This window comes from Alexandromys fortis, unplaced genomic scaffold (genome assembly GCF_014885135.2).
Source record: "Alexandromys fortis isolate MF-2015 unplaced genomic scaffold, M_Fortis_MF-2015_v1.1 scaffold_83, whole genome shotgun sequence".
NCBI classification, from domain to species: Eukaryota; Metazoa; Chordata; class Mammalia; order Rodentia; family Cricetidae; genus Alexandromys; species Alexandromys fortis.
In genome coordinates this window covers 3,641,594-3,655,783 of record NW_026068001.1, presented here as the reverse complement: position 1 = coordinate 3,655,783, position 14,190 = coordinate 3,641,594, and the positions used below count along the sequence as shown (strand labels likewise).

Below are 14,190 nucleotides of genomic sequence, written 5' to 3'. Positions count from 1 at the left end.
AATCCTCCAGTGGATTCCCATTGGACTCAGAATGCAATCTAAGATCCTTAGCCGGGTATACAAGAACCAACTTAATTTGACTCCTGCTGACATCTCTGATCACAAATGTCACCTTAAAACTCCCTCTGTCTGGTATTTCAGGTCTGTGGCCTTCTGCTTCCCTGATCATGCCAAGATGACTCCCAGAAATGCAAGGCAGTTGTACTTTCTGTTCAAGTAACTGCTTTCTTAGGAAGATCTTTCCAAAGCGCATCTTAGCTAAAGTTCTTTGCCTGGATTTGTATTTACCCTGGATTTACACTGACAGTCAGAAAAATTTCTAGAAGTTACTATGGAAAGACCTATTCGATTTTATCATAATTAATTTTGATATTTGCTCATGCTTCCTGGTTGTCTCCTAACTTCACCCCTCCTTCCGTGTCAACCTTGAATGTAAAATTTAATACATCTAATTATTTGCCTATTTAGAAGGAAATTTATGAAAAGTATCTCTGATCAAATGATAAGAAGGATGAAAATGTTAATAAATAAAAGTGTACACATCTCAGATATGTATGAAAAAAACTGTAAAGAAATGAAAAGCTTTATCTTTCCCAAGTCCCAAAGTCAGGCTTGAAGACAGAGTTAGCTAATGTAGTAAAATACTCCAAGATTTCCATTCTAGTTGTTCTCAGATGACTTTGGTGTATGTGGGAATATCCCAAAGGGTTTAAGGAGAAAAGAACAAAAAACCTTTCAATTTAAAGAGATGACGGGTTGAAACTACTGAAAAGAATATTTTGTTCCTAGGAAGTAGTAAATGAATAAGGATGGATCAACACATTTTTTTCTCCTCGTTTTATACTAAGTGGCCCCTTTTATCTATAAGGAAATAAATACAGGAATACAAATGGAATATATACAACAATGACAAAGACAGCTGGGAACTGGAGGAGAAGACAACAAAAAAGGGATTTTGAAATGTGGGGCAAGATGAAAAGCAGATCCTGGATTAATATCACTCTTAGCAGAGCTGAGGAATGGAAGCTGAGCACTTTGTGACCATGGAGGGGAGCCCAGATATTCAGTGACCCACAAATCTCAAGTGGCTCAGGGAATAAACACCCTATATACCAATCAAGCAGAAATAAGCTGTGATACTGAAACCAAGGATTAGTTGAAGGCACAAGTGGTTAAAGCTCTGAGTATCTTTCTTTAGGTACTCACTAAGGGACAAAGATTTAGCTCCAGAGAAACTAAAGAAGCTAAAGAAGTACCAGTCCTAGGGAGGTAGAGCATTATGGAGAACATTACACCCTGAATTTAAAAATTATCCGTTCCTTTCCTACCCCTTTCCCTACTTCTAGAACATCAATGACCTCATTTAAACACTCCTTCCTTCTCCAAATCCATCCTTTTTACCATAGCAGAAAACAAGATAGTTCTTTCAATATTCAGAATGTTTCTGAAGAAATGTCCAGATTCTAATTTCTAGGTGTTCCCTACTGAAGATGAAGCTACAGGAATAATTTGTGCAATGAAGCTCATTGCCAACAAGGCATTCCTTGTCCCCACCAAACATCCAACATTAAGGACAGAAGTCAAAGCATGACAAGAGAAAAGAAAAGAAACAGAGAAACAAAAACTGTTCAGAAAGCAGATATCAAGATGTGAAATGAGCAAATATATTCCCTTTCTGTAAAGAAAACAAAAGACTACAAGAAAGGAACATGTGATTTAAAAACATGTTCTTGCAATTAAAAATGATAGTAATAAAAAAAAAAAGCCGGGCGATGGTGGCACACGCCTTTAATCCCAGCACTCGGGAGGCAGAGGCAGGCGGATCTCTGTGAGTTCGAGACCAGCCTGGTCTACAGAGCTAGTTCCAGGACAGGCTCCAAAAACCACAGAGAAACCCTGTCTCGAAAAACAAAACAAAACAAAACAAAACAAAACAAAAAAAGATAGTAATAAGACAATTCTATAGAAAGGTTGGAATATAAAATGAAAGAAATGATTTAATAAAAAATCACAATTAAAACATGAAAACTGAGGATCCGAAATGTCCAAATTTGATAGACTTAAAAGCTTCATAGCAGGAATGGAGGAAAGTATTAGTAGAAAATTTATCAGTAACAAAGGAAAGTGTCTCAAAGCTAGAAGACCTCAAAAGATAGTATACGTAATAAACATACATATACTAAGACCTACCATAAACTTCCAGTACACCAGGGGTAAAGAGAAGATCCTCAGAACATCCAGAAATAAAAATAGTAATAGAATGACAATTATGCTAACTTCTCAGTCATCATCAAAAAAGTAAGTTAGTAGGTGCTATTGACAAATTCAATAAATCGAAATACAATGGTTTATGAATGCTACTCTATTAATTTCAGAAGCATTTAGAAGGGTTGAACTTGGCTACCAACACAGAGAGTGCTGTTTTTTTTTTTTTTAAAAAAAGAACACCATTAATGGTTGTGTTAGTCTGTGAGCATGTGTTACTTTGTAAGCATGTAACAGTTTTATACAAATAAAAATTTAAAGAGATTAAGAACAGATGTAGAACCCCGAAAGCAGGCTTATCTCAGTAACAAACTTAGGAGTAACAGTCCTGGAAGAAAAAAAGGAAACACTCCCAGTTGGGACCCTCTTCACTTGGCATTAGTCTCTTAAGTGTTTTTCCCTGATCCTAACTTCTACACATAGCTTCTTCCTTGGACCACTGATGTGGTGAGATTTTTTTTCATCCCATCATTTGTTAATATAGCATATACTTCCATTCAATATTTATCATGCTTGTTGTATAAGAATGTAAGAGAAAACCCAGAGATGAGGCCCCTTTCATCATTAAAAGCAGAGCAGGTTGGAGAAAGAGACAAGAAACAAAAAATTCCAAAATGGAAAAAGGTTTGAATGTAAGGGGAGTAAGGCCAAGCTGGTCAGTCAGAACCAAAATGTTGCCCCTGAAAGTTATTGATTCTATACACTCATCATGGAGGCATCTCTGCCTGATAACTAATGAAACCACTTGCCAACACTCAAACATCTTTTGAAAGTATTTTGGAAAAGCCTCTGAACCTTATAGAAAATAGATTTCATTTTACAGTCACACACCAGGCTTTCTATCCAAAACATGGTCCAGATTCTACCTGAGCTTTCTACTTCACTCCTCACCAAAGGACATTTGGCTTTTGCTAAAACTCTGATCCTACAGTCAAAGGATGAAGATTTGCCACTCAGGAAGAAACTCATTTGAAAGGGCTTTGAAGCCAATTCCAAAGAAGAACTTTCTATGGCAACATTGTTGGAATCAGTGCACAGCCTTCCAGGGTGACTGCCCTAAAGGGCAAGGCTAATTCTGGCTTTTAAGTGTTTCTATGCTTGTTAAAAAGTCAGCCTCCTTACTTTCAAGTGCCAGCTCACAGTGCTAAAGTGTTTTCCTAAAGCCGCCATAAATTCTTCTTTCCCTTTGATGTTCCGGCAAGCCACCAATTCCTTCCCTACACAAACTAAGAGACATGTTTGTGAAGAAAGGGGGAGGGAAGGCAATCTCTCTGGTTCCTCTCTAAATAATAATGGCCCCAAACATGCCTCTTGGGGCCTTGCGAGGTGGGAGTTCTTAGAAGTGAGTCTAATGGGATAATCTGACTGATGTTCATGCTCCTCTTCCCAAGAATGATGAATAGCTCAAAAAGTGCAGAAGCCAGCCACCCCCTCGCCACAGGGAATAATGCTGTGCTGCTTTATTCCCACCCTCCACAGAGGTAGAAGGCTTAGTGGAGGCTGTATTGCCTTGAAGAGGAACCTGCCCTCCTCTGCTGCACTAGCTACCTCAGTGCTTAGGAAATGGTCCAGATAGGAGAAAAAGGCAGTGAAGCCCCAATTTGACTCATAGTTGCACTTAGTTTGTGTTCATTACCACAGAATCCAGGAAATCTACTCTGAAACACCTGGTGGAAGTCTGTGACACCAGATACACAAGGAAACAGAAGGTCGGGACAACCGTGGGGGTGCAGTTGACCAGATATCATCATTGGGGCTGACAGGAAGCAATTGGTTACTTCTAAGTAGCCAGGTCTCTACACTGAAATTCTGTATCCAGCAGAGGGGTGCCTGGTGAAGTAGGGAGCAGCTGCCAAATATGGCCTGCACAGATAGTCAGTTCTCTATTGATCGACTCAAATGGTGTGAGGTTCTTTCACGTTTTTTCAACCTCAAATCATCCTGTATTTGAACCTGCAGAAAGCCTCTAGTTGGGTATGCATGTAAACACCACGAGGATGAAGGAGTGACAGGCACAGAGGGAAAAGAGCAGTAGGAGAAACAGAAAGAGAAAGCAAGTCTTCCTCTATGAAACCCTCACAAGCACACAAAACATTGCAAAACAATAGCCACATGGCTCAATGCTTGCCTTTCAGCCAAACTGCTAGGTACTGCTGGGGAAAACTGCATGAGGCTAAGGCCTGCCTCCAAGTGGGGGCAGGGCTGGGCAAAGCGTAATGAGATGATTTTAAAGCCCTGTTAACTTTTTCCATTTTAACTGATCTTTCTGGATGAGGCACCAGCTCTCTTGGGAGGCCAGTTCTGAGGCATTCCATAGGACCCAAAGCCAGCCATAAAAGACTCGCTTGAGGCAGAGCTGTTGGGATAAGACTGAATTTGAATTCCCCATCTAGTTTCAGAAGGTCAGAATAAGAGAAGACCACCTTTTTACTCTCTAGTTCTACAAGGAACACAAGATGGAATGACCTCATATTTCCCTCCATCTTTTGAGCTTTAAGAAGCCAAATACTAAGAAACATGCTCATCTAAACACAGATTCACAGGGGTTGAATAAGCAAAGACTACATAGCCAGGGAACAGCTGAGTCAGATTTTAGAGGCAGGTATTGTGGGTTCCACACACATATGACAAAGCAGCGTAGAACAAGTTTCCAAGGCTTCAAAGATGAGGCGCCAGAGTCCTATCTCTAGGAGCTTGGATGGAAGCAAGGTTTAGGCTATCATGTAGAGTTGCAACTCTGAAATTCACCTTGGCCTTGAGAACCTGTTTTCAGGGACTCTCCTCGTATCTCAAAGCTTGCACTTATGAAATAATGACTAATGCCCATCATCAAGTAAAATACAGCTATTACCATGCTCTTCACAAAGCATAGTATCACCACTGTTATTAGCGGGTACTAGCCACCACTGCACACAGCTGAAACCCACCCATTAGTGAAACGAACTCGGGTGGTGACTAAGATGAATTCATACCAGCTCTTACAATGCAAACTGCAGGGCCTGAAGCAACTGCCTGAGAAGACTGTTGTAAAGTCTACATTGAAGTTTTGGTTGTACTAATAAGGAAAAAAAAAACCTGGCTGAGTTCTAAGGACAAAAGGAATGAAACAGAAGAGAAATATTACCACCAAACAGAGGGGTAAGAAAAATGCCTGGATAACTGTCACTAGGTAGAAAGGTGCACCCTATTGTTTAGCCATAGTGCCTTTCAGTTTGTGATCTGAATTCACACAGCACAACAGCTACTCAGTCTCATCATAAGGCAGGTAAATCTCCCTCCTACCCTGGGCACAGTGTGCATCGAATGAAAACAACAAGCTCCATGCCTTCCTCCCATGGGAGACTGCAGACGTCAAAGTGGGATCTGGTTTAGTGTGCCATGAGTAGGGCTGTGCAGACAGAGACTCTTGTCAAGGCTCTGTAAAGCCTTGTGCAGTCTGTGGGGAACAATAAGAATGCAGAATCTAAATGTAAGCTGCAGGCTGATGGGCCCATTAGGAATTAGGGCAGTCTTTGAAAGGAATCTGCGGAGATGACGCAAAACACCAAGCATGTGACCCAAATCATGGTAGGGCACATTGGATGGAGAGGGGAATGGGAATGAGCCATTTTCTAATCTGATTAGTCTGAAGTTTCCCCTGAGTATGGAGAAGGGTCACTGCACAATTACAGGCAAAGCAAGACTGAACATGGGCTGCTCAGCAGCAGAGAGGCATGACCCCCTCAAAGCTAAGCCAAGCTTGGAGGCAGACATACAGAGATTGAGACAGATTCCAAAACAAGTTGCAGAATAGTCTTTTTAAATTTAATGTCAAATCATAAAGGCAAAGACAAAATAGTCTGCTAAGAGAATGTGAGGATGATGGGTTGGTGGCCTTAGCATTGGGTAAGTACTCTGAGTCCTCCAAGGGCCAGGCTCCCACATCACTGAACTTTCCAGAAGAACTCATCCTCAAGCCCATCAAGAGATAATCTAATAAAGATCTGCAGCTTCCTGACTAAAAGACAGCTTAATGTATGAAAAGCATCCAACTGTCACAAACAGGGCTCCCTCCATAAAAGACACAGGCTCCTTCCAGTTTAGTTTTGAGGTTCACTATATGAACTGTGACCTCTGGTTCAGCCTTGCTTTTAATTCTCAGCCAAGAGAACCAGGTGTTGGGCCATATACGTTCCGTATGTTATCTCAGGGACTCCTCAGAACTCAGAGGATGTAAATACTAGGAAGTAAATTGGTTATCCTTTTTTAGAGGAAAGGGAAAGTCGAGCTTTCCCTTGGATAAGATTGCACAGCTTTAAGTGAGTTCAAAGATGGTTAGAGACAATGTGGAGTGTCCAAACTGGCAAGATTGTGCAGCTTGAACGTGTAGGGGCAGGCAGTGGAAGAATGCTGCAGAATTGTCAAGGCATCCTAGTATGCTGATTAGTAGACAATAATTCAAAACCATTAGAAAGAAGATGTTAAAACTGGAAGGTTCAATGGTAAGGTTACAGATCTTCTAGAATATTGTGATCTTGAGCAAAATACCATCTTTCTCTAAACCTTAATATTTCATGTAGAAATAGGAGAGGTAATAGCTCTTTCCACTCTAAGTTGTGATCAAAAAGTACATGGAACAGTGTACATGGAACATTTATCATACTGGCACAAAAGAAAAAACATCAGAATTATCAAGATATGTAAGTCAGAGGGCAAGGAAGGGGAACTCAGACTAAGGCATAGAAAGCGTAAATGACTAAAATATGGGTGACAGTATAGATGGTGCCTTTCACGGTGCCATCATCGCTGTTTTTCACCTGGCTCTAGAGGAGGAGACAAACAAATGCTTATAACCCTAGGTCTTCATAGTGCTTATCTTTAGCCACTGGGCACTACTGTTGTGAAAGCCTGACGTAAATTTTATGGAAATATCATAACCAATAAAGTTGTAAGTTTCCCTTTGTCTCAGGAACCCATGTGCATATAAACATTAATGTCCAAAAGAAAAATAATTCACAGTAGGTATTATTATAATTAAAAGAATTGAATTAATTAAATAAATGAAAATCATGACAAAGTTTTCTTTTCATAATACTTACAAGGAAGTGAGTTATCAATGATGTGATCAGAACAGTCAAGAGTAAACCAATGATACTCAAAGATAGTCCCCCAAACTGAACAAGAAAGGAAACCCAGATGAAACAAATATGCACCCACTGCCCCAGTGACAGTCACTGGGGCACACAGGCCTTCCTCGTGCAAGCTGAAGCTCATGCCGTAAGTCAGAGGTACTTCCTAGGACCTCTGTACCCTCAGGAGGTTTGCCTATACTGCTGACAGCCAGACAAAAGAGGAATTTTAAAGAAAGATGATACTTAGAGAACAGATTTAATAAACTCACGACTGTATGCTTGTTAAATAAGCTCCTTGGTAAGTAGAACACAGGGACTGTTTGGCACAGGATGGAGCTGGAAGGACTTTCTGGGCCTATTATCTGATAGTAGGGTCTAGAAGGATTAGTGCAGACCTTTTTGGTATATCATGTACACTTTTGATTACAGTAATCAGAACCATGATTAAATGACCCTACACAAAGCAACCAGAAGAAAAACAGCTTGCCCGCTGATTCTCATTTCTCCTGCTGTTGAGTTTCTTTGATTTAAGTGCAGGTCTATCCTAAAGATTTTCAGCCATCAGAATCATCTGTCAGAAATTTATCAGTATATTTTACTTGTTTCATATGTTCAACCACGTACTTCTCAGCGCAAAGGACTCTTTGGTAAAAATTATTTAGTAGAGAAATGGATCCAATAAGAATTTTGCAAAGGCAATACTTTTGCTTGGTATAATATATGTAAAAATAACTTTTATAAATAATTATAGCATGTTTTAAATAAATAGTCAAAATAAATCTAGTCCCCCAAATAAAACTATGAAGAGAAGACTCCCTCAAAGGGCACTTCCCACTTACCTGGACAGTAAGCTATCTAGAAGGTCATCATTCAAAGGTAACCTGGAAGATTTGCACATCCTTTTGATGTCTTTGGTGGGTAACACACCTTTTCTGTATTTAAAGAAAGTAAATGGGATTTTTGTGTTATTTGTCCTGTTAACAACAGTTGCATGCTATAGAAAGGAAAATATAAAGGAGATCTATCCTAAAATGCAAGTATGAAAAACTGGCATTGGAATTGAAAGTAAAGAAAAACAGTCATCATATTGCATATCACCAATATTTTCCACTTCGGGGGTAACCAGAGTGTCCTTAGAAAAGCCTTTCAAGATTCAGATTCCAATTCCTGCTTGGTGATAGTACAGCATATTAAATCTGTAGCCATGAGTGTTGCTCTAAGTAATTGATCTGCATTCTTGACCACTGGTCAAAATGGTTTTGATATTTGAAAACATCTCCTAATTTGACAGGCATTTAGAGCCTCCAACACAACTATAATATGACTTGAGGGTATTTTTATGGACTTTTCCTTGGACCCAAACCCAACTGGGGCCTTCACTTTGATTTTCTCAGAATCAAGTCATGTTCTTTACAGGAAGCCCAGAGGTTACTTTATACAGAAAAAAATTTCTTCTGTGTTCTCAGCCGAACAGTAATCTTTCATGTACATACATTAGAACCCAAAAGGGAAAGTGGGGTCTTTCTTTGCATTAAAGATGTTGAGATGTACAATCAAAATATATAAAGATCACTATATCAAGCTGTGTATAAAAAATGATCTGGAGCTGGAGAGATGGCTCAGTGGTTAGAAGTGCTTGCTCCTCTTTCAGAGATTTCCAGTACCCATGCCAGTGATTCACAGTCACTTAGAACTCCAGCTCCAAGGGATTCAGCACCCTCCTCTGATATCCAAAGACACTGTAGTGATATGCATATGTGCCCAGAAAAACAACATACACACACATATAAATTAAAATAAAAATCCTTTTTAAAAGGAAAAGGTTTTTAAAATGACCTCATGAAACTGAATATATATGGGCTTTGTTTTAGAAGTAGATCATACAGACTTTCATTAGTTTTAAGATGAAATATCTCCCCTACTAGATCTGTAGAAATTTTAGTTACAAGGTCTTTTGCCCTGTGTATTACAAAAGCCACAGTTTATAATCCTAGTTAGTACCAAAATAAAATAAAAATGACACCCCATTATTAAATTCTGTACCATCTTCATTTACTGTATTTTAGTCAAAGCATCTAGAAACAAATGAAAATTCAAGAGGGCAGCCTATTCTTTTTAAGATAGATATCTTTTCTATCCCTCCCCATCTCCTATGATTTAAGAAAGTTTTGCTAAAAATGTTCAGTATGATGAAACATGTCAATTTTCTTTTTCTCATTTGCAGAAAATAAATAAATTCCTTTACTACTTAAGTTCACATAAATTTAAATGATTTATTAGAATCAGTAAAATTAAGCTTACTTTTGTCTGTCTTCATACACACAGTTATGAATGAATACATCGAAATTCTCATACATATTTTTCTTGAACTTTTCATGGGCTTGTGCAATTAAGTAAGTTATGTCAGGATCCATGATTATAGGCACTTGGTAGTGACGTGCAATGGTTATGAGCTCCTGTTCTATGAGCTTCCCCCTAGTTATGTTTATCAGGATTTCTCTGCAAAATAAAGCAGAACAACACTCACAAAATATCATAGAAGAATATTTTCTCTCTATTAAGCAAGTTCAAATTCTATTTTATAAAACTATCATTGTGTCTCAGGGAAGAAAGATTATTGTTAGTTATTTTAATATCTCTTTCTTCCTTTTCCAGCACTAAGGATTGAAACCAGGTCTCTCATATGGGAGACAAACTCTTTACCATTGAGCTATAATGCTAATTCTCTTGTTACTGTTATCATTATTCTTATTTCATTAATTTACCTAGCATAGCCTTGAATTAAGTATATAGCCCAGGCATACCTTGAACTTGAGATTCTTCTGCCTTAGCTCTCAATTAGGTAGGATTACAGACCTGTGCTACCAGACCCAGCAATTGTTTGCTTTAACTGAATTCATATACCTAAATTAAGAGCAGTAAGAAGACACCAAAGCTAGGATGGAAAATAATAAGCATCACAGTATAAAAATAAAATATATGTCTTCACCCTGAGAATACTCTGCAATGAGGAAGTTAGTTGTTAAGTACTTGGAAGGTTAGAACACCTGTCACTAAGTGCATGACTTGGTTTAATGTCTCCATCTTTCTTAAAAATATAGTAACTGACTTAGGTTTCTGTTTTGCCAGGGCATGGGATTTGTAAGTCAATAAACTAGAGGGATATTTTGTGGACAGGAAAAGCAGTTGTTCACATTTCTGTTGCCAAAAGTAAAAAATGATACACTCTGGCAATGAGAAGAAAACTTAAAAGAGTCATTTAAGAGTCCAGCTGTCTGAGTGTTTAGAAGACAAACAGGACTGAGATTATTTGGCAGTGCTAAAAATCCAAACAACAACATATTAATGATGATGAGGATGCAAAGTCCGAAACACTGTCTGTACTATTTTCAATATATCATCTATATGAAAGCTATAAATTGTGAAGCCCACATTAGGAAGAACTACATCAAAATCATTAAAATGAAAAATGTCATGGTGGTTACATGAATAAACTTCCACAAGAAAATTAACTTACTGGAAATAATTCAGTTCTCAAGAATCCCAAATAAACAAGGGAAAATGAGATTTTATTTGTTCTACTATAGTTGGATCTTTCAGATTAGTCATGGTCTTTAGTCCTTTTGACTATTTCTGATCATTATCACTATCATTTAGAGATCTCAGAAAGCTATGTATGGTGGTGCATTTGGAAGGCTTGGGAGGCTGAGGCAGGAGAATTGCTAGGAGTTCAAAGCTAACCTGGGCTACATAGAGAGACCCTGTATCAAACACACACATACAGTCATGGGAGGGGCTGGGGGAAAATGAATAATAATATATGAATGAATGAATGAATGAATGAATGCCAGGTTATCCTAATCAGAAATCGCCTATTCTGGATCCATGATCTTGCCCCTATCCAAATGAACTTCATTTTATATACAGCTTAGGCTATTGAGCTTTCCTGCTTTGCTTTTGTATTTTTATTGAAGGCCAAATTCAACACAAAGGATCTATCAGTGTCAGTAATTCAGGCCAATCAATATTGGCAAGGGATAACCTTGTGGGAAACCCTATGAAAGGCACACTTGCATCTGAATTTTTCTGACTCTATACTGTCCAAGCATGAAATGAGCTCTCAAAAGCACAAGCTAGCAAGACCAAATGAATGAAGTAATAGTAATAACAACTCCTACCATTTGCTGAACACTAGCTATATGCCAGATCCTCTGTTACAGATACTTTTGGCATGGATTATCTCACCTGACCTAAAAGGTTGGTACTCATTTTACAGATGAGAATATGCAGGTACCAAAATATTAAGGAATTCAATCAATTTTCCAAAAGCTCAAATGTGAACCCAACCATCCAGCCTCAAAGCCTATGCTTCTGTGGACTACACTAGGCACTCTTCATCTCGGACAGAAGAGAGGATGGAGAGAAGAGAGGTTTAGAAAAAAAACTTGCTTGAAGGACATGAGATTTGAGCTGAACTTTATATGTTTGTGGAGCTAGTGATCAAAGCTAGTTCCTTACATATGCTAGGCAAGAACTCTATCAATGATTCCCAGCCCCGAGCTGACTTTGTACGGTCTTTTCTCTTTGCAGTCCACTCTATTGTTTGCAAATTCATGGGTTGAAAACTTAAATCTCCAAATTCAAGCTACTAGTATATGAAGAGGGAATTAGGGTTAGATAAACTCATGAGGATGGGCTACCAAGAAGGCATTATTAGTAGCTTCATTAAAGAAGGAACAGAGCCTGAGCTAGCATAGTTGCTCTGCCATGATATGAACCCATCTGTCATATCATGATACAGTAATAACATAGCAGCATCACATTCTCAGACTTCTCATCCTCCTGAAGTCTGAGCCAAACATACTTCTTTGTAGACTACCAAGTCCCAGGCATTTTGTTATAGAGACAGAAAAGTGGACTAAGACATTTTACTAACCTCTGTTTTGAAAACTGAAATTAGTTAACACAATTTTGGAAACTCTGAGTCACTAAGCATCTTTGACAGAAAACCAACTGAACATGGGAAACGGTTTTCAAGGAGAGACCTGGGTCATTTTCTGCACTGGTAATGGAATAATGACATACATAAAATGAAATACCATTAATAATTACTAGTAGCAGTGATACTATTGCTGATGCTCTGTGATAAGCATAAAATGATTCCAATAAAACTCAAGATCTAGATTAACATATAATAATGGGAAAAACAACAATTATGGACACACATACATGCCAAAACCTCAAGGACATTATCTTGTATTTCTTCCTTTTTATAAAATATATTTTAAATTTTTTTGAGTTTCTGCAATATGAAAATATCCTTTTCACTATCTGAAATTCAAAGTATTTGAAAGTAAAACACAGCATGAAGAGGAGTAAGTGGCATACTACCATAACAGGAAGGAAGGAAGGAAGGAAGGAAGGAAGGAAGGAAGGAAGGAAGGAAGGAAGGAGGAAGGAAGGAAGGAAGGAAGGAAGGAAGGAAAGAAGGAAGGAAGGAAGGAAGGAAAACTATGCACAGCAGTAGCTAGAAATTTTCCACACACCTTTAACTAAACTTATTATAGCACCTCCAGATCATAAAAGTTTATTTCCTTTTTATTGCATAAGCTGAAATTATCCATCCTGGCTTCACTGCAACTCAAATTTGTATCTGTTGGTTTCCCTCTATGCTTGTTTTAAAAAGCTCAGTATCCCACAACATTCCATGACTTTATGTAAAGGTGTCACAACCAAGCCACCCCAGAGTAGAAACAGAGGCCCAGCCCCAGAGACCTGCAGTAGGCCTGTGTGGCTGCTGTAAGTGAGGGGTGGGTCTTCACCCTAGGATCTCTACCCAGACGCCCAGGCCTTACCACTCAGACATCCAAATGGTAGCTGCTACTGTTTTGCCCTCCATTTCTCATGTTCTTTAGGATTTGAATCATCTTGCCAAACTTCAACAAACTTCACAAGAAAAATTAGGAAATCTTTGCAAAAATAGGACATTCTATTTTTTTTATCATAGTATAGTATAAACAGCATGAAACTTGCCATTCCTGACATTTAGGAGGTGATAATGCTATACAACTGCTACTTTTCTCTAGATACAAAACATTACATCACCCCAAAGAACACCGAACCCATTAAGTAGCTATTCTTCTTTCCTTCCTCCCACCAGCTTTCTCCCCTACATGGTAGCCTCCAATCTGTTTTCAGTCTTTTCAGATTTCCCAATTTCATATTCATATAAATGGAATAATTTGTGGTCTTTTTGTTATTGGGTTATCTCGTGTAACACAATGTTCATCCATGTTTAAGTACTTTATTCTTTTTTATGGTGTAATATCTTGTGTAAATATACTATATTTTTCTTATATGTAATCATGGATATCTAGACTGCTACCATGGTTTGCTATAAACAGTGCTGTCATTAATATTTGTGTACAAGGTTTTGTTTGAATACCTTTTTTGTTTTGTCTTACTTTCTTTGAGATAGAGTTTTGCTATTTAACCCAGGCTAGTCTTTTTTAAAAATATTTATTTATTATGTATACAATATTCTATCTGTGTATATGCCTGTAGTCCAGAAGAGGGCACCAGACCCCATTACAGATGGCTGTGAGCCACCATGTGGTTGCTGGGAATTGAACTCAGGACCTTTGGAATAGCAGGCAATGCTCTTAACCTCTGAGCCATCTCTCTAGCACCCCCTCCCAGGCTAGTCTTGAATCTACTTGTAGTTCATGCTAGTATCTAATTCATGCTAATCCTACTACCTCAGTCTCTTAAGTATTGGATATATGCCACCATGACAACCTGGGCACCTGGTTTC

General features: G+C 38.5%; 1 protein-coding gene across 3 annotated transcripts in view; it reads right to left on the bottom strand.

Annotated features, from left to right (window-relative positions):
* Efhc2 (EF-hand domain containing 2) overlaps positions 1-14,190 on the bottom strand; it is a 152,886-nt gene that overhangs the window by 18,524 nt on the left and 120,172 nt on the right. The window contains exons 12-13 of one of the 3 annotated variants that reach the window (XM_050160829.1): positions 9,678-9,875; positions 8,216-8,308 (exon numbers count right to left, since the gene is read on the bottom strand). The exons of 1 other annotated variant lie outside the window; for it this stretch is intronic. In XM_050160829.1, coding sequence (XP_050016786.1) covers positions 8,216-8,308; positions 9,678-9,875 — 291 coding nt within the window. The remainder of the gene's footprint in view (positions 1-8,215; positions 8,309-9,677; positions 9,876-14,190) is intronic. One more of the 3 variants, XM_050160830.1, reaches the window with a different exon arrangement.